This window comes from Rhipicephalus microplus, chromosome 4 (assembly GCF_043290135.1).
Source record: "Rhipicephalus microplus isolate Deutch F79 chromosome 4, USDA_Rmic, whole genome shotgun sequence".
Lineage (NCBI taxonomy): Eukaryota > Metazoa > Arthropoda > Arachnida > Ixodida > Ixodidae > Rhipicephalus > Rhipicephalus microplus.
The window spans coordinates 147,613,363-147,633,906 of NC_134703.1; the positions used below are offsets into that span (position 1 = coordinate 147,613,363).

General features: G+C 41.7%; 1 protein-coding gene across 1 annotated transcript; it reads left to right on the top strand.

Moving 5' to 3' along the window:
- Positions 1-86: 86 nt before the first annotated feature.
- On the top strand, positions 87-18,788 carry Rnmt (RNA guanine-7 methyltransferase). The gene is made up of 11 exons (XM_037423479.2): positions 87-274; positions 2,671-2,797; positions 3,291-3,422; positions 6,327-6,451; positions 8,816-8,997; positions 9,956-10,123; positions 11,301-11,418; positions 11,719-11,841; positions 14,319-14,352; positions 15,825-15,930; positions 18,658-18,788. The coding sequence occupies exons 1-10, from the start codon at positions 233-235 to the stop codon at positions 15,893-15,895; spliced, it is 1,122 nt and encodes a 373-aa protein (XP_037279376.1). The 5' UTR covers positions 87-232; the 3' UTR covers positions 15,896-15,930; positions 18,658-18,788.
- Positions 18,789-20,544: the final 1,756 nt, after the last annotated feature.

The window sequence follows — 20,544 nt, forward strand, 5'->3', positions numbered from 1 at the left end:
TGCAATACAACAAAATTTTGTCATGTACAAAATCATTATCAGCAACATCAAATATTGGCTACGACTGGTTTTTGTTGACTTGAGTAGTGTTTATATTGTTGGCACAGTTTGCGGCAAATCTGGCAGAGAGATCGTAGGTCGTTCTTGTCATGGCTTTTCGGTGTCTTGATTTTACCTTGACGTAGCCGTGGTTTGGTCACAGCTTTAGTGGTTAGTACGTTTATAGAGAGCCATGTCTGAGGAGAATCATTCAACAGGTGACGCGAATTCAGCGGTAAGAAAACTGACCCAGCTTCTTGGTGGAAGGTGATGCACGATCGTTTCAAGGATTGTTCAATCGGCATGTGAACTCGAAGGCGATCGGCATTTACACTGCAAGCACATTGTGCGCACCGAGGCTACGGCAAATAAACATTTAATTGGCAGATGTTGTTCGCTGTTTTGTGCTGTGCGTTGTTGGTACCAAGTGGCGCATCGTGGGTAGAGGGTTCGTCGAAGTTTGTGGTTCATTTCTCAGTTGCTTTAAAAATATGCGCGGGGCAGAACAGCGTGTTTTCGCACGTTCAGAGATATACTGACTGGTGATCGAAAGCCTAAGAATAACTTTCCTTACGGGGAACTACTAACGTGTTTGACATACAGTCAACACACTGATGGTTTACGCCGCATAAAATCGAAGTATTTGTCGCATGCGACAAAGAAGAGCAGACATGGGATTAAACGTTGAAATCGTCAAATAAAAAAAGATGTGCCCTGTGGTTAATGTGCAAGAGAGAAGACGTTTATTTAATATTTATGGTCGCTGGTACCGAACGCTTTTGATACCCGTGACCTTTCACATACAAGGATGCTTACTACATCTGTCTAAACTCAGTCGCGCAGTTGCTTGCACAATCTGCCGTTTCTACACAGGAAATCTTTTGTTATGTTGATCATTTACAGCCTGCACTGCTCTTTGCTGCGACATTTCCAGTGAGTCTACACACGTTGCGACACTAAATCATAAGTTTATATGTTTTAGCCAAGGACTGTGCCAAAAACACTTGCCACATTTTCAGTGACATCATATCTTCTGAGGATTTTTCTTCTCTTCAATCTTCCATTGTTCCTTAACTTATGATTTATTTGGATTGCCGCATCCCCGTCACATGTAACGACTGTCCACACTTCGCTGTCTTCCACAGCCTCGCATATTCGACATGTCAGCCATAGATAAATTTCATTGGCAGTGATTCCTCCCCAAAACACAAACAACTGATCCATAGTAAGGAGTCAGCTTAGAGATAGTGCAAACCATATTAACACTGAAAGAAACCTCATGGCATTTGTGTACTTTCTGCAATTTCTGCACCGATTGCTTGCCAGAGGTTAAATATTCTTGCACAAACAAGGGCCAGATTAGGAGTGTAGCACTTTCGCCTACGAAGCTAGTTCACAGGAACGCGTGGCCAGATGGTAGCTTAGGACGGCCGCATCATGAATCATAGCACTATCTTGACAATGTCCCAGCATGACTCTTAGGTTTAATTGGTGCTACCCGGTATCTGTGCTCTGCCTGATGCACACAAATCATCCCCTAACCACTGCTGAGCTTCTTTTTTTTTTTAACAAGTGGTCTCCTAAGACATTGCGGGGCTAGTTGGTATGCGTCCGTATGGCGTAGCGCCTCACGACAGGGACACAGGAGGAGGGCAGATACTGCGTCATGTGTGTGTTTTTCTCCTCTGTGTGTGTGGTGATGCACCACGCCATTTGAATTATGGAGTAGTTTCGCTCAGGTGTGGGCACCAAAGGGGACTGAGGGGACACAGTCTGCCCCGTACATTGGAATAATAGGGAGGGGGATGCTGCGATAAACCTTTGCCCCCCCCTCCCCCACCTGAAGGGGAACCCTGTACAAGTCTGTGTGCACAGTTGTTACAATGTGATGTGGGCAGTGGTTTCATGAAAAATTTTCTTCACAGATGAGAGAGCAGTAAGGTACCGGGCAAATTAAGTTTTGTGAAAAACTTGCACTCTGTTATGTGTGGGTAACAAAGAAACTAGTGGCAAAGTTGAGTACTGTAAGAAGCAAACAGGAATGGAAAATTACCATTATAACATTAAGAGATGGGGAGACAGCAGACCGGATCAGAGAGCAAACGGGGGTAGCCAATATTTCAGCTGTCGTGAAGAAAGTGAAAAGGGGGACCTGTGTGGGTCGTATAGTGCGCAGAACAGATACATAATGGTCAGCTAGAGGGATGGAATGGATACCAAGAAATTGTAAATGTAGCCAAGGATGGCTGACCGTTTCGTTGGGTGATGAAATTAGGAAATTTTCTGGCATGAAACGAAATTAGCTTTCTCGGAATGGGTTTGAATGAGAACATTAGACGAGGCCTTTGTCATGCAATGGATGTATAGTAGGCCGGCGATTGCGGTTATAATGTCCAGTTCAGTGTCACGTCTCTTTTCTTTCAGTGGTTCAACTCTCACTGTAAGGACAGCTATGCTGTTGTCCATGTTCGAAAAAAGCATAAAAAAACCACGGCACACAGGCGCGAAGGAGACAGGACGATGATGCCTTGTGTTGTGGCTTTGTCGCCTCTTTTCCACTCGTGACTTTCAGCCAACTGTACCTGCTACGCTGTTGTTGTCTGCACTCAGAGTTGTTGCTGTTGTATCCAGGAGGGTCTGGCACCAGTCGTTCAGAACCACTACAACAGCATTGGCAACAATGGCCTGCAAGAGCGGGAACGCAGTCGAATACTGCACATGAGGAACTTCAACAACTGGACCAAGAGTATGTTGATACGTGAGTGCGCTGTTTTTATTAATTTGGGCATGCGCTGTAGTCTCTCGTTAGTTGCATCGTGTCATGAGCCATGGGAAGACGTGTTGCACGCATTGTGTGGATCCTACTGAGCATATAACTAGTAATAGTAATTGCTTAGTTCATAACATGTTGTTGTACTTCTCTTTCTGGTTTTGAAATGTTTTACCAGTTACAATATCAAGCGTAACCAAGGAGCTCAAGCATCCATTTTACTAAATTTAGCATATTATGATCACGGCCAATAATTTTCCATCAGTTTAAATCTCTACGACTGCATAAAACCTTCTCGCAGGGTACCCTCTGCTCTTGACCCTTATTCACGGCTTTGTGTCAATACTTGAAGTAATCTTCGTGGCGCCCTATAACGAGTGCCCGCAGAGTATTGTTTGTACGATTATGCAGTGTGAATACTGTGGAAGCTGTTTTATGTAGTTCATAGAGTTCCACTCTCACTTTCTTGATGTCTTCACAGGGGAGTACATTACTAAACGTAAGGAAGACAAGCCAGAAGACTCGCCGTTTCACGTGTTGGACCTGGGTGCTGGAAAAGGCGGAGACCTGCTGAAATGGAAAAAGGGAGACATCTCGTACCTAATTTGTGCTGGTAATTAGTATTCATTTTCACAGTAAGATAAACAAAGAATGTAGCGGGCAAAAGATGTTTTGTGATTTTTGATCACATTTTTTATTTCATGACAGCTGAAGTTGTGTGCTTTAATATGTACATTTTGGCAGCCTGATATGTATTAAAAAAAAGCTTTGATTTCATGTCGTTTACTTTAAAGGCCAACTCTGGAATTTTTTTGTGCTCAATAGATCTCAATGAAATTTGCTGGGTACGTTCATTTGGACGTTTCTATCATTCGTCCCCAATTACAGGCCGAAGAGGTACGCAGATTTTTTACAAACAAATTTTATAGATTGCCCTGACTCTCTGAACTGGCATCCAACAATAATTGGTAACATTGTGTGTGTGTGCCAATGCTTACGTCAAAGCGATGAAAGTGACAGAACCAAGGGGCCACTACATCGCCTACTGTTCGCAAGGCAATAATGATCCCATTTGTTGCTTAGCCATTTCGTTGGTTCGGCACACAAATTTCAGTTCATTGTGGGCTTGCTAGCGATGGGTGGCAGGTGGTGTTGCGTTGTGGTTGCACATGATTCCCTGTATAATTAGTACCTGAACATTCCGGAAACACTCGGAGGTTACGATTACCCTTCGTCTCGATATTTTATATTGTTTTAGCTAGCAATGCCGGCTCACTTCACGGAAACTGTGTTGATACGGTGTTGACAGAAGGGGGTCCATGCATGAACATTGTGGTAGTGTACTAAGTGAGCACATTACCTCATAGAAACACTTTTTATAGTATATACAGGGCACACCATGGACGGGTCTAGTGCATCATGCGAAAGGGGGTGCGTACTTGGCCTAAATTCATTTCCCTCAGCCCTGCCAACACAAGTTTAAACTCCGCTATTGCCAGACATATGCACTCTTTCTATAGCAATATTAAAAAGCTTCAGTTAGTCCGAAAACTTTTCAGCGATAGAATTTACCGATCACGACCCCACAAACTTGAGTGGCCTGACAGGTGGCGCCATCTGACAGTGAAATGCACAACCAGCGATCGCTAATCTTTTTCGGCAATTTTACTTGGCCTTCACCTGTGTCAGAATTTCAGTCATTTTTCAATAGCTCCAAGAAGCTTGTGCACATAGCACAGTCAGTAACAGACTTGGTGTGGCTGTTGCAATGGGGTCACTTTTCTCGTGAGCGTCTGCTCTTAGCCCCTTTTGCAGGCAGCTTTCATACCGCATGCTGGCGAGACCAGCATACCTTGTACGGTTTCTGGTTTGGATGGTTGTTACCAACGCCTACGTTACACAAAGATAGTACTGCGGTTGGGTTTCGGTTTCGGTGTTGCACTTTCTTGCTTATTTAAAATTAATTATAAGCTTTGCAGGGTGCTTCTGGTATCAGGCCCATGACAGGAGCGTCTGGGGAACATAAATGAACCATTACTTTGAAATGTGCCTCCATATGCCACTGACGCACTGCAGAGGACATGCGCTGTCTAAGTAAAATAGTAGTACAGACGTAGACAAATCAAAGGTGAACAATAAATGGTGAACTCTGTCAGGTCTTGTGAGAAACGAGTTGAGGGCACAAACTAGGACTGCTAATTATGTGCATGCCAAAGATGGTCCAGACCTTGAAGTAAGCGTACTGACAGAAACAAAAAGAATGTGTTTTAGCTAACCGTGACTTGTTCATATTTTAGCTGTCTGTAGTTATGCTGTATTTCTAACAAAGGTTCCAGTTCGATGTCTTGGATTCAGGTGGAAGTTATAGGGCCCCAAGGTGTGTCAGATTGATCCACCATCCTCCTCCTTACTGCCGCTTACCACATCAGAGTTGACTAGCAAGCCCCCTTAGATTCCTCTCGTCTGATACACAATTGATGGGGTTGAACGTCTCAAAACCGCGGTATGGTTATGAGAGATGCCGCAGTAAAGGGCTCCGGAAACTTCGACTAGTACCTGGGGTTCTTTAACGAGCACATAAATGTAAGTACGCCTTGGGCGTTTTGGCCTCCGTCGAAATTGTGGCCACCGTGGCCAGGATTTGATCCCGCGACCTGCAGGTCAGCACTCGAGTGCCAAAAAACTGTTGCGCCTGTGTGGAATGCACAGCACAGTCACAGCGAAAGCTGGAAGAGTGGCCCTTCCAGAGCCTTTTTAAACACTCATTGGGTACCTGCTACAATCACACTTTCAGGGTACCCACTACATCATTGATCATCGTAATTTTTGTGTAACAGGGAGGCATTCACTATGCCATTCTTTGTCATTCTTCGAAAAGGTATGGTACCCGCTACACGCTTGCAGCAAGAAATTTTGCGCACTTTTTTTATGCTGTGGCTAACAACAAAAAATCATGCGTGTGGTTTTCGTAATGGGTCGGAGCATTCAACGACCCACTTAATATGTAGTTTGCATTTTGTGACGCCTTTTTGTTACTTTGCTGTTCTAAATAGCTTCTTTAGTACTGATATTGACCCGATTCCTCTCCCTACATGAAGCCCGCCTAGAGTCAGTTTGCAATGGAGTTTTAAGCACTGGCGTGACGTGGTAAAATACTTGGCTGGAGCGTAGGGAACACAGGTTCGAATCCCATTGTGTCTTTAGTGTTTTTTGTTACTTAGTCTTCTTATTTCGCACGATAGTGGTTACGAGCAGCGGCAGTGGCAGACAAGTATAGCACCAAAAAACGGTACTTGTGATCTCATAACAGCTTTTGTAGGGAAACCACTTGACCACCGCAGCAGGTATTCCTGCTGTCTGGTTATAGCATGGAAATTTTTGCAGCTTCTGTATTTATGCTTTATGCCGGCCTTGATTGTGCGAAAATTGTAATACACTTTTGCTTTGCACGAAGCTCTTTGGACTGCATAATTTGCATGCAAAATCATACTGCAAATACAGAATACGTTCTTTGTAGACATAGCAGGAACATCCCTGCAGCATGCTGAGGAACGTTTTCGGGAGCTCAAAGAGCGGCACCGGAGACAACGAGAGCCAGGACGCATATTCCAGGCTGAATTCATCGAAGCAGATTGCACCAGGGTAACATATCTCTCAATTTTTTTCTTCTTTGCTTTCCTTCCCTTCCGCTCTTTGTGTTTCTCTCTCCCTCCAATATGTTTGAAGCACTCAATGAGTAGTCACTCAATGACATCAGTATCAAATTCAGTTGCCGCCAACCAGGGGCGGCGCCAGGGGGGGGCAAGGGTGGGCTGGAGCCCCCCCAAAATTCTCGCCTGACCCCCCCCCCCCCCCCCATGCCCACCCAAGTGCCCGGAAGCATATATTGAAAACCTAGTAGGAGCAGAGCTAGCTTGCCCCCCCCGGAGGAACTCACTTTTTGTAGTTGCCCCCCCAGTAAAAACATCCTGCCGCCAACTTTTCTCGAATCGAATTCATCAAGAACGAGCGGAGTTAGAGGGGTTTGTTGAACACTTTAAGTGTTTTTCACGTACCAATGAATGTTCTAGAAGCTAGGCAGAGAGGGATGACACGGAGAAACAAAGGTACATCGGCGCACGTAATGACCTCGAGCACGCATGATAAAGCATGATAGATCTCCTCATTAGTTTGCGAAATTTCTGGGGCTCACTTAGATTCACCCATAAATTATATTTGAGTTTTGGACTCACTCGGACACAGACTCTCGAAAATTTTTTTGAGCCGGACGCAGTCAGACTCACGCTCACAAAAATTTTCTTCAAATGGGCACACTCAGACTCGGTAAAGTATTACTCACCCGGATTCGCTCAGACTTGCAGCTTGATCTGAGCCTGAGTGAGCCGAATCATGAGTTCGTAAGCCTAAATTTAAGCTTTTGCGACCATAGTGTCAACGCCCTTTAACACCAATATCTCATGTGATTGGTGCTGCTCTTAGCGCCTTTGATGTAGGATCCTTGAATGCGAGTTACGAGTGGTTGCAAACCAGTAAGAGTATTTTTCTTCGAAGAGAAGGCAACATAAGATATACTTATCAATAATAGTTGGAATGCAGGGGATAGTTTGTGCCTCTGATCAATAAATATTGAAATGGTGTATGAACAGCACTGCTTTGGAACACCTGTGAGTAGATAGTATAAACGTGAATTCAGGTAAGGCTGATATTAATCCTGAAAATGAATAGATAGGACATTACATTGGTAAAAGAAAGTAGAACTCACTCAGGCTCGCTTAAGAAGAATATATTGCACGCTCGAACTCATCAAAATTTTCCTGAGCCAAACTCCCTCTGGCTCGTACTCGTGGCTCGATCTGAGTCCGATTGAGTTGACTTTTGGAAGACTTCGCCGATGTATGGCTCTCTCCCATTACTTTTGTGTGTGAGCTTGGCTCGCTATGTAACGTTAGCAGACTGTGAAGTGTCGTACCGGCATGTAACAGCACCCCACGGCAAGAATTGCACCTGATCCAAATGCTGACCTAACTTCGTGTCCGCTATTGGCCAGCAGCATGCTTACATGCTGTTTGAAGTCAAACAGCAGGCGCTGACATAGAGCTTCCTACAAATGCACTAGAGGAAACTCTGGCACAAGTGGCTATGGGAGCTGCAACTCTCGGCCGTTCGGTCAGCACGGGAATTATGCGTATAGTACACAGATTTGTCTCATCTTTATTCTAGCGGCTGTGCTTACAAAGTGCATAAAGGTCCTTGAAAACCTTGAGAAACCCTTGAATTTGAAAAATGCATTTCAAGGTACTTGAAAGTCCAAAAGTTTTTTCTCGTCCTTGAAAATCGTTGTATTTTTTGTGCGCTACCAATCGACATTGTGGCCTCCTTTATGTGGTAGATTGGCATACCTGCCAAGTCTTTCTGGATTGCGACCAGTTCTTACGTTTGTGTGGTTGTCAGGCAAATCTCTCAGAAATTGAAATTTCTGTGCGTGATGTGGCCATATTGTCAAAAATGCAGCCCAATTCAATCCAGGTTTTTTTTAGGAACCCATCGCATTTTATTGGTAATGAATTTAGGAGGCATTCATCTAAATGCCCATTGGGCCAAAATTTGGATGTTCCGAGCGCTGTTCCTTTAGTCCGAAACCGTGATACTTTACTATGGAACTTTAGTCCGAAACCCTGGGACAAAGGTCGAGAGCAGCGTGCTCAAAGCTTCGGAAGGATGCGCATGGCCAGTGCATGCATTGTCATAACTGCGGTTGTCGTTTGCCACAACCGTTGTAGACAAAATCACGGTCGCTCTTGACATGATCATGTGTGGCGACAACGTAGCTGACAAAACTCCGAAAGCGCACGCATGCTGAGCACTCGACCCATTAAAGCGACGCTGCTTTTCACAAACGCTGTGGACAAAATTGGCATCAGTAGTCCTTGAAATAGTTACATCAATCATAAGTGAGATTCCATTGCAGTCGGTCCGATGATACTGGTTGTTGTCACGCTGCTGCAGGTGCGGCTAAAGGACCGGTACAAGTACAAGGACATTGTGTTGGACTTGGTGAGCTGCCAGTTCACATTCCACTACAGCTTTGAGAGCCTACCCCAGGCACAGTGCATGCTTCGCAACGCTGCCGAGTGCCTCGTCCCCGGCGGCTACTTCATCGGCACCACACCTGATGCCAACGACCTGGTGTGAGTCTGCATCTATGGCCTGTTAATAATGAAAGGCTTCAGTTATAAGTTAGCTGACTTTTATGAAGATGTAAAGAAAACAAACTACGGAAATAGAAAATAAGTAGAATGGAAGTGTATACTTGTCAATGTAGTTTGTAATGAGGTGCTGCTGATGCATCTTGTTAGAGTGTACAAAAAAATACTTTTAAACAATAAATTCCACTTTTCTTACAATTTTTTTGTATAATTAACAAATACATTGTGATTGTGAGGGTTTATGCTGCTCGAGTGCAAGTGATCCTGCCCTAGAATCGAACTACAGTAATATGCCGTGAACGTTCTGTTTGTTCTACTTAAAAACTTTTATGTCCAGTAAAATTCTTTTTTTTTTTGGTTGGTATATTATATGTATTCCTGGTTCATATGTCACCTAGCAGTGACAGTAAGGATCTAAAGTGCAAATTAAAGCAGGAACTCCTTTGTGGGGCAATACAGTGCCCAGCAAAACAGATTGCACCTACGAGGCATTAACAGATGCGAGTTAAGTCATCGGTCGTCGAACAGTATGGTCGATGGTGAAACTAATTAGCTCTTACATGTTTGTAACGATGCATCTGGCATAATTGCTCGTGCTCATTTCAGTTCTAAAATGTTTGTGGCACTTGTGGAATCTGATTATGAGCATCAGTGAAATTTTAGAAGGTTCCAATAGTTGAAGGTGCTGCTCGCGCTGCGAAATTGCACGTGTAATAGCTTTAGCCAAATGAGTACGTTCACTCTGAAAAACCATTGACAAGTATTCATGTCGATAACACTTGTTACCTCCTTGAAGTATATGGCTATGCTCTCGCATTGACTACTATCATCGTTAATTGTGTTTTGTACAATTTTTCCTTCTACGAAGCATTACTGACTTCCTCTCATCTTGCTAACTTGTCTGCTAACACTGTCATATGCCTCCTCTCACTCTTTTCAGGCGCCGCGTGCGAGAAGCACCGGGCCTCAAGTTTGGCAATGATGTGTTTCACATTGAGTTCCACGGATCTAAGGACGAGCTGCCCCTGTTTGGAGCGCAGTACGACTTTCACTTGGAAGGCGTGGTTGACTGTCCCGAGTTTCTCGTAAACTTTGACGTTCTCGAAGAGTAAGTGGCACTTTCTTTTGCTATCGCAGCCTTGTCTACGATCGCATGAGAAGGCAGATACCTTATTTCCTGCGTGGTAAATCGCACATTTTTTTCTCCCAAAATATTTATAGTGCTTCTTGTGCAATGGCACAGCTTATACGTACTTGAAACTGTGCATGCTTGTATGTGCGTTCACCTCGAGAACACCATGCTATAGAGACTGTGCGAGCGACGTGCCTCCAACGTTTCATCAATGCTATTTGACTGCAAATAATGGTGACCCAGAAAAGCTGCCATGAAAAATGACTGAAATATCGTCAGTTCATCAGAAAACAATGTTCATATATGCCTTTGAGAGAAGTGGTACATGATGGTTTTCTTGACTTTACGGAGGAACCGCCGGTTGAGGGGTTTTTTTGTAGAACTTTCGAAAAATTTGTTTGCCTAGATTAAGGGACCAACGGGTGAGCATGACATTTTGCGATGGGTATACACTTGTACATTGTTTCGTTATGCTGATTGCGATGAACATAGGTGCATTTCTTAACCTCGTGGTATTTTAATTTTTAGCTTTAATACTTGTGAAAAGAGAGGAGTGCAATCTATAATTGGAAAAATACAGCGGTATACCTCCTGGAGTTCTGAGAAGACAAAAGGGCAAATGTAACTATTGCGAGGGATTCTGCTGAAAAACAGATGCTCTTAATGCATAGGAGCAGCAGCTACTGAGCGGACCCATATGGCAGATAACTTATGCTCAGTAAATTTTTGCAATTAAATAAAATTACCAGCTTAGATATGGACTACTACTGATTTGTCATTTGTCCAGTCTAATGCGTGGTGTTATTGTTTATAAGTTATAAGTTTTACTTGATGTTTTACCTACCTCACTTTGCAATAACTATACTTTTTTGTGCAATCTTGAAAACAATAAAATACATGTTCAATATTTGAGGGTCACTTTTCTTGCATGTTCATATTCAGTTAACATTTACTGTTTGAATACCTGACAGATTTACTATAACCATATTTCAGAGTGCAACTTTCACTTTCTTGACACTTTTGTCTTCAGAACTGTAATATGTCACTAATTGAGATTTAGTGCCTTCAGCTTGGCTCTTGTTACATGCAGTGTTCAGGGTAACATATTGATGTTTTGAATTTTTGTATCCTTTTTTTCTTTTTTTAAAATCAGAATGGCAAAGGAGTTTGATCTCAAGCTGGTGTATAAGAAGCGTTTTGAAGATTTTTTCAACGAGTTCAAGGACGACCCTGAGGGGAAAGTTCTGCTTCGCAAGATGCAAGCATTAGAGGTAATGTAACTATTTTGCCATCTGTCTTTGTGGAAATTGTTCTTTTTATTGATTAACGATCAACCATTAAACAGTCAACATTAAAAACGATTACCCAATAAACATAACTGAAAGGAATATGTAGAAGTTTGTAGGCTTGTGCGAATAGAGAATTTTAGGTTCGAAGTGAATTCGAGGCGAATACTGATATTGGTTGAAAAATTTCGAATCAAGTTCGAATATGATGTATTACACATTGTAAAAAAAACGAACAATTGAGATGCATTGAGGCGAAGTGAAACTATCCGGCTTAATTTGCAGGCCTACCCACCGTTTGGCGACCAGACAACACAAGGGAAAGATCCAGATGACTACAAGCACGCCGCTGAGCAGTTAGAAAAGATTAAAGCCCAGGAACCAGAATCTCGAAGAAGGCCACAAGTGGTAAATGAATTGAATGGTGCTTTGTTACTTTGTAGCTTTCAATGGGGACGATAGTTATAGCGCGAGAACAAAACGACGACAAAAAGACAAGAAGGACACGGGCGCTAACTTCCAACTGAGTTTATTGCGCGAGCACGAAAACATATAGAGGAGACAGTAAACCATGTGACAAAAACCATGTGGCAAGTCTTTGTGCCACACGTTTTTTGTCACATGGTTTACTGTCTCTTCTATATGTTGTCACGCTCTGCGCAATAAACTCACTTGGAGGTTAGCGCTTGTGTCTGTCTTGTCTCTTTGTCATCGTTCTGTTCTTGCGCTATAACTATCTTCATGTTATACCAACTAGCCCAAGCTGCCACACTTCTAAGTTTCAACGGGGAAGATGTTTTAGTCGTACCGAGCCTTTCATGTCCAAGTGCCTTCATAGACCGTAAACGGGTATGTGCCACAGAAAAGGGGTAAATACACATACCGTATGTGCCACACCCCTCGCCGCTCCCACTATTCACTGTTCCCACCACTCCCTCCGCTGTATTCAAATCCCACATCCTTCAGCCAGCTAAAATATTTTGTGAAGTGAAAGCTGCTTCATGAGCCAATGGCCCTGCTGTTTCATCATTGTCTGCCAAGTGGAGCTGGCCATATTTTTCATTTGTTTGTTTTCACAGAGCAGTGATCATTCCGGCAATCTGTCTTGTTTCAAGTTCCAAATGCAAAAGACATGCCACTTTGTGACACAGCATTACGGAGACTGCAGAACTAGAAATTGTTCATTCATTTTTATGGTCCCAGTGCACTAATTTAGAGGAGTACTGCACGTGCTTGAGCAGGATTTTCTTTTTTTCTGTTTAGTTTGAAATAGTGTGACACAAGTTGAAAAATAAGAATAGTTGTTTTATTTGATGTTTATACCAAGAGGAGCACTGACACATGTCATACAAGCTCTAGTGAAGCTTAGATGGCGGGTCAAGTAAGCCATTCAGTTCAGTTAAGTATTTATTGCACACTGGTTGACAAGTCACTGGTTGGCTAACGTGGGAAGCCATACTCTTGCGTAGTGCAGGATGGCCTACGTGGACTTGTGTCCTTGTCAGGTATCCATTCAAATAGATACCTAAAAAATTTCTGTACCATTCACAATGTACTATTTGTTTCCAAAGTATTTTACATCTATGCTGTGGGGTCTCCAAGATGAACAGCTCTCTTGGAACAAAAGGACACAGCAGCTGCAGTCGTGCAAACCAACTTGTGCACATTTGTTCACCGCTTTTACAAATGACCATATTGCCAGCCAAATCTAGTGCATCACTAGTACTAGTGACACACTAAATAACCTTATACAATATGCCAACACTATACACAAACAACATAACAAACACAAAGTTCCACAACGAATGCAGCGTCATTGACGTTCAACTAATCACGAGAGACCCATGTGAAATGACCCACAGTGTCATCCCCCATGGACACAGCGCAATAGACGTCAGTTGTCACATGTAGCGAAGCCTAAAAAAGACTCCTTCCTGTTTTCTGTGCGTCCACCCAACCTCGCTGCCAGTGGGCAGCGAGGTTGGGAGGGGGCGCTCCGGCATTAACCCTATCCCGCACAAGCACTGCATTATTTCTCACTCTGCAGATGTTAAACCTATTTGCAGATAATCCATGAGACGCGCGTGGCCCAGTATGAATGAGTTTTACAAGGGGTGATATACTTGCGGAGAACACTTCTTGTCAATGCAGCAAAGTCTACAGAGCCTAATGACACTTATCTTACCACTAATAAATGTAGTCCTGCAATTATGTCCTCATTTTCAACATGAGATGGGGAAATACTGCCTTCATTTTTTGCATGTACCTCTTTGACGCAGGATGCAGCTCACACCAGTAAGATATTCGTGTTTTTTTATTTATTCATTGACACTTTGCGTTTTTGAATGCATGAGAAAGCCGCACCTGTCATGTGTACTTCAAATGTTGAGCGGCGTGACCGCAACAGAAGTGCTGCCTCGACGTCCGGGAATTAGGAAGCTCAAATGTACTTACGCTTGCTGTAGAAACTTTGCTCAAAGCCAGGTTTTAGTCTGCTTGCCATTCTGCATGTGACCTTCCAATTTGTTGCTATCGTGTTCATTGCTTCGCCTTTGCGGCAAAGACTTTTTTTTTTACAATGTAAAAAAAATGGTCATTTGCTGGTCTGATCAGCTTGTTCAGATTTGACAAGCACGCTACTTGGGTAATTGGTCTAAACTGGCTGTGCCCATTGGAACTAATTACGTATGCTGCTTCATGCACATGCATTTGTATTGTGTCTCTGTGTAGAAGAGGAATGTGTTATGACATCTCCCTCTGTGGTTGCTGTACCGTCGTGAACTGTGCAAACAGGTATTAACCGTCAATGCTCGACTTTTCAAAATCCTGCGCTCGAGAACCACTTAATGTAACTTGCTTAATTTTTTCCCTTTCCTTTTTTTCAGGGCACGTTGTCTCAAGCTGAATGGGAAGCTCTCAGTATGTTGACAATTTTGCCTCTAATCTACACATAAACATAATATATCTTGATTCATGTTCCATATATGCTTTAGATCTATTGAGTATTGTGCAGGCTTGCAGTATAAATCGAGAAACAGCTTTAAGTGTAGGATGATGCGCACAGGGCGACAGTAGACAGAAATGCAATGTAACAACAAATGAGTGCGAAGAAATTAAAGCTGTGTGGGCAGTTTTATGTGACCCGACGCATATCCACGTTTGCCTGCTGTTCACATTTTTAAAGTGATGTGTTATCAGCTTGATTTTGATTTACAAAGCCTTTAGATTGCATTGCGACAGCCTTTCAATAAACTGAACACTATTAGGGGATAAGTGCAATAGTAAAATCTGGAACACAATGCAATCCTCATTTTAGACAGTGTAGAGATAATAGAGTAGCCTCTGTAAGAAACTGTTGCGCCTTGTAATGTTTCATAAATAAATAATCAATCAATCTAGTATAACATTTTATGTCTAATATACAAATAGTATAGATGCTGAATAAAGAGCTTCAGAAAAAGACAGTACTTGGCACCAATACTAAAAATACAGAAATGGCCGCCTATCTTGCTTTACGTATATAATAAAGGAAACAATGCACCAAATGCTAATTTCCCTCAATTCAGCATATTGAAAGACATGCTGAATTGACATGGATTCTTTTTGGTAGTTGAAGCTTACAGTGTTAAAATAAATGAAAGAAGCTGAAATTCGGCTATTATAGATTCCTGAGACACTACGGGTCAATAAACTCATTTTTGCAACACCTGAGAAATGGCATGTCAACAGCATTTCGAACCATACTGCAAATGTAGGTACATTCCCAAAGGGGCCGTGCAACAGTTTTTTGGCAAGGTCAGAAAAGGCTCCCGATTCGTTGTCAGGGCTTCTAGGAACTCGAAAGCCCAATGTAATAGTGCAGCACATAGCCTGGAATTTACAATTATAGCACAATATTGGCTACAAATCACTTTCTTTTCTGTCTACAAATGATGCCATATTTCGAGATTAATTACTGCGACATGTACCCTAAGTCCACACTGTTGGCTGATTTGAACATCGTAAGCTGCGTAATTAGGGTGACCGCAGCAGGATAGTGCCACATGCCCGCACGTGCTCTGATGATCATGCTGACAGCAAGCCAGGCTCTCAAAGAAAAAAACGGAAATACTCAAGGTCGCGACGCACTGTCGAAGGGATGAATCTTCTTGCCTTCTTGTCATCCCCCCTCCCTGCGTAACTTCCAGCGCGCTCATTTGTACGAGAGGAAGTGCTTGGAGCGTGCAACAAATTCTTGTAACTCTGCTCATACTTCACGAATTCAAAAAACATTTGGGGCACTCTATTCGTGAGGCATTACGTTTTTTTATTGAAGCCATTCAACGAAATGTGTTGCAGGGCTGCTTTGCCAGTGCATATTAACAGTGTGTTTTCTTTGCTCTTGTTTTTAGGTATTTATGTTGTCTTTGCATTTCAAAAAGACCCCAATGCTGGCAGGCGAAGCAGTACGTCTGACAAATGAGTCCGAGCCTTCCATCATCACCCAAGTGCAACAGGGTAATGACTCATTTTATTCCCATCTTTCATTGTTCAAACCTCGGCATGATGCTATAGGTTATGAAGTGGAGAATGCCAGTTGCCTCTTTCTGCCTGTTTTTGTGGATCAAATAGGTATACTTTAAAGATACAATAAAGTCAAAGAACGAATCAATTTAGGCTTGTAAGTTATTACTCCAAAACTATACTGTCATTAATTTAACCATCATAGCATTATATATATGAGAGACATAGAGGTTGCAGCTAAAATTTTAAAATTTCGCACCGAAACCTCTGCACAGGAGTGTGAGCGTGACATCGTGGATTTGAAAGTTTTTTTCTTGTATTTTGGCCAAACTGGCTCTAGAAAAATTTTCTGAACCTTGGTGCAGTGGGTCTCTGCCCCCCCCCCCCCCCCCCCCCCTGAGGACAATGTGCTTACAGTTGAGAACTATATTTGCCTCAGGAGTTGCTGTCAAATTATATGATTTCCCTGTGAATCGGGGCAGAAATCTGTGTAAGGTGGTATTACCACCTGCAATTTTTCCGCGTTTCATTGACGGCCAAGCGTTCTCTCGGAGCAAGAATTATAATTTGTGCCGTCTTGAAAATAATTTATTATAGCAAGAAAAGTCCATTTATTCATTAGTGCTTTTTTGGTTAAAAATAGTATTAACATGAAAAGCTTGCCTTACTTTATCCTTTATTCGTCTATTCTTAAATGTGTCGAGCTGACACTTATGTCATAACTAGAGTATCAAGTCCCAGCTTCTCAATAAAGTGATATTATATCACCTACAGTCGACTCTCGTTGATTCGAACTCGAGTGTACCTCTGAATTTTGTTTGAATTATCAAGAAGTTTGAATTATCAGAAGTTTTCAGACTTATGAATCTAGGCTAGGTGACACCACACATTATAATTAGGCATTGATTTTATCACATCTAAAAAAAATTTTAAGCGTTTTCAAACAATAACTGCACCCAGTGAACAAAAAGCAGAGGTGCAAGGTCCACAGGCCATTCACTGCTGATCAGACCTTTTGAAGAAATCGTGAATTGCCAGCTGCTTCTTTGCTATGTGTCTTCAGCACAAAGCTCTCTATACCAGTTGAGAAGCATCACGGTTTACCATGCGTGTGCTTCATTTAAAACATTTGTTTACTACCAAAGCCTTTTTCCTCGAAGGCCTAAGGTGCTTATGTGCCATTTTTAAACTGTCAGGATTATATAAGCACTCAAATTTTTATATAGTAGTGGGAAAGCAGCAGATATTTTTCAGTATGGGACTGTAGAAAGCATGAATTGACCAAATGAAGAGTTTCAATTAAGTGGCTTCCAAATACCTTGAAAATATAGAGGGCCAACCCAAAAATTCAATTTTGTTTGAATTAACCGAAAGTATGAATTATCAGAGTTTGAATTATCAAGAGTCTACTGTAATATATGAAAAGCCTGAAAAACAACCAAGCATATACAACTTCAAGCAGGAAGCACACCTCTGGTTTTGTTGCAAAAGTGAAAGGTGGTGGTACTGACTACAGGGCTGGACAACTACATGTAATTTATAATAATAATAATAATAATAATAATAATAATAATAATAATAATAATAATAATAATAATAATAATAATAATAATAATAAATAATAAATAATTTATTATTATTATTATTATTATTATTATTATTATTATTATTATTATTATTATTATTATTATTATTATTATTATTATTATTATTATTATTATTATTATTTGTCCCATGAATGTGTGTCTTATGAGAATTTAACATCACTATTACAAAACATCTGAGCTTACGGACACACCACAAATGGCTTTCTTTTGTGTTTTTTCTGTGCTGTAGAAGAAATCTTATAGTTGCGATTACTTCTGTGCCGAGGCTTCTGATTTTATCGCAATAGTTTAACCAATAAGAGAAGTCATTAAGTTGCTTGCAATCATATACTTATGACAGTCCTAGAGGTTCGGCATGTGTGCTTTTTTGAACTACTATTATTTTTATTTAATTTTTTATTTATTAGATACTGTCAAGCCCGTGCTTCGGGTCATTACAGGGAGGGTGTCACATAATAGATAACATTCACACAATAAAGCAGTGATCAATAGCACATGGAAATAACAGATGAATAATCAGCAACAGGAAAAGATGGAACAAACAGCAGTGACTATGCCAATTAAAAATCGAGAAACAAATGCTGGCAACAGAAGTTAGCAATTATCACTGCAGAGAAAGCTGTCTAATGTGTCTTTGAAGTTGACTGACGTAGTTTGTTGAACAACCAGATCAGGTAAGCTATTCCACATGTTTATTGCGTCTTGAAAAAAAAGGAGTGGCCGAAAGCATTTGTGCGTATGAAATAGGGTTGAAAAGCTCGGCTATTATTAAGACGATCACATTGCCTTCCAGGTGGCTGAAGATATAAATCCTTGTTTATTTTTGTTTGCCCACTTATCATCTGAAAAAGAAATTGGAGATGTTGTTTGCATCTACGATATTCCAAAGAGTCAAGCTCACAGGGCTTTAACAAGGCCATGACGGAGTGTGTGCGTCAATATTTACCCCATATGAAGCGGACTGCTAATTTTTTTATTCTCTCAATTTTAGTCCTCAGGATATAATTAAATATAATTATGTTATGCTGCTGTGGGGCTTTCACCCCTTCTAGGCTGCTTAAGACATTTTAAGTTTCTTTCTCAAGTTTGCTGTGTGTCTTTTGTCCATTTGCAGCTCAATGGGCCTTGGCATAAAGGATTTCTACATCACAGACTGTGCTAAGTGGTTTTAGTGCAAGACGTTCGGGGAGGGAAAGTGCATTGTGAGAGGTTCACTAGACTCCAAAATAAAGATGGTTTTTTTTTGTATGAGCACTGTATTTTTCATAAGTACGAAACTTTATGTTCTGACTTCGTGCACAAAGTGCGTGATAAACAAGGAACAAAAAAAAAGTGGGTACATGTTTTGCTTTGTGTATGTTGCTGCCTTCCTCTTTTCTTTTATGTTTACTGTGCTACATGTACTGATGAATGCATAGTATTTTTTGGCACAAGTTTCAGGTATGGCCAAGAAGTGCCATGATGTTTTTTTTATGTATATACAGTACTAACAGAATGAGACCCAAAAACAACTAACAACTGGGATACTCAATTACTCTACATGTAAGCGTCATGTTGCGTCAAACCTGGTCACTAAAAGTGATGCGTGATCACCACGCAAGAACGTGTAGGCAAAGCTGTGCTGCACGGCTGAACAAAAATTCTCAACCAGTACACTGTCTATCAGAGGTCAACAGGGAATATGGCCAATACTGCGAGAAAGGAAGTGAACGGAACGGCTTCACTGCAGAGAGCTCACTTGCCAAGGCTGGCTGTGCGACGTACATATTTCCTTCTAGTTTATTTCTTCCTGCGTGTGCTCGTGATTGCAGCTCAAGATTGTGAGCTTTATGCAAAATCGAGCCAAGCCAAGATGGCCTTGTTATGTCAATTATTTTGTTACAATCATTCAAGGAGGGTCCAGTAGATGTAAAAGTCTCACACGCTTAATTATGCGCTGACTTGTGCACCAGTCTGTGTAGTTAAAAGGCTAGAGCGTGGATGTGGGCAGGGCTGCATGGCATGTACGGCCACATTAACGCATTGCTTTAATAGGCAGCCCTCAGCTTGCCGCTGCGTTTAACTCTGAGTCTCGAGGACACGATAGCTAATAAATGAATAAAATAAATAACTGGTGTATCACAATGGCACACTACTAGATTTCAGACTGTTGGGTGCTAAATAATTTGTCATGTCTTCATCCCAAACTTTAAAAAAAAAGCATTTTTTATATTTATTTCAGGAAACTTCACTTTTGTTTAGATTTGGCTATGCGATTTTTCTCCTTTGCGGAAACCTTTATATCAGGAAGAACCAAAGATTTTAAAAAGTGGTTCACTAGAACTGAATGAAACAAAAAACATATAAGTTTACCGTCACGTGGCACTCATCAAGTTATTTTTTATATTGTGCTTAGTTAATTCAAGATCAATTATGCCACATTTTTTAAATTCAATTTAGACTCAAGGGAGTTTCATTATATTGTGAAGGCATTCCAAAATGCCAATCCTATTTTTGTGGTGACATGTATGCTATGCGGGGATTTTTTACAGCGTTTAAAGAAAGCTCCCGGGATATGGAATAAAACCACGTCACTGTGTTCATGTGCTCTCAACCAACTCTCACCTGTGCTTCAATAGAAAGAACTGTCACAGGCATGATGCGCAACACAAGCTTGTCGATTTATGAAAGCCAAGGTTTGATTTCGAAGAGGGGAAGGGAGCTGGGGAGTTCTACCCTACTCCCCCAATATGTTTAGATTTTATCCACAATGCATGCACGTGGTCACAGTAACACACGTGAAGGACACTTGTACAAAAAGAGGTTGAAACCCCATTGATGTATACGTTCTGGAGAACGTGAAGTGTTGTCATAAATATGAGCGTGCACTGGGTTGCCCATGAGGAGAGACGAAAGTTCGTTACAGCATACCTCCCTCACTACTATGTCGATGTATAGAGGGTTTCAAGATTGCAAGTGTTGTACCCAAAAAACTTCCGGTCACCTCATTTACCAGCTCCTA

Bases quoted from the DNA above. Each gene is read 5' to 3' on its own strand.
- Rnmt (XM_037423479.2), top strand. From the start codon at position 233: ATGTCTGAGGAGAATCATTCAACAGGTGACGCGAATTCAGCG. The intron at 2,798-3,290 runs GTGAGTGCGCTG...ATGTCTTCACAG, and splicing joins GACCAAGAGTATGTTGATAC to GGGAGTACATTACTAAACGT. The intron at 10,124-11,300 runs GTAAGTGGCACT...TTTTAAAATCAG, and splicing joins AACTTTGACGTTCTCGAAGA to AATGGCAAAGGAGTTTGATC.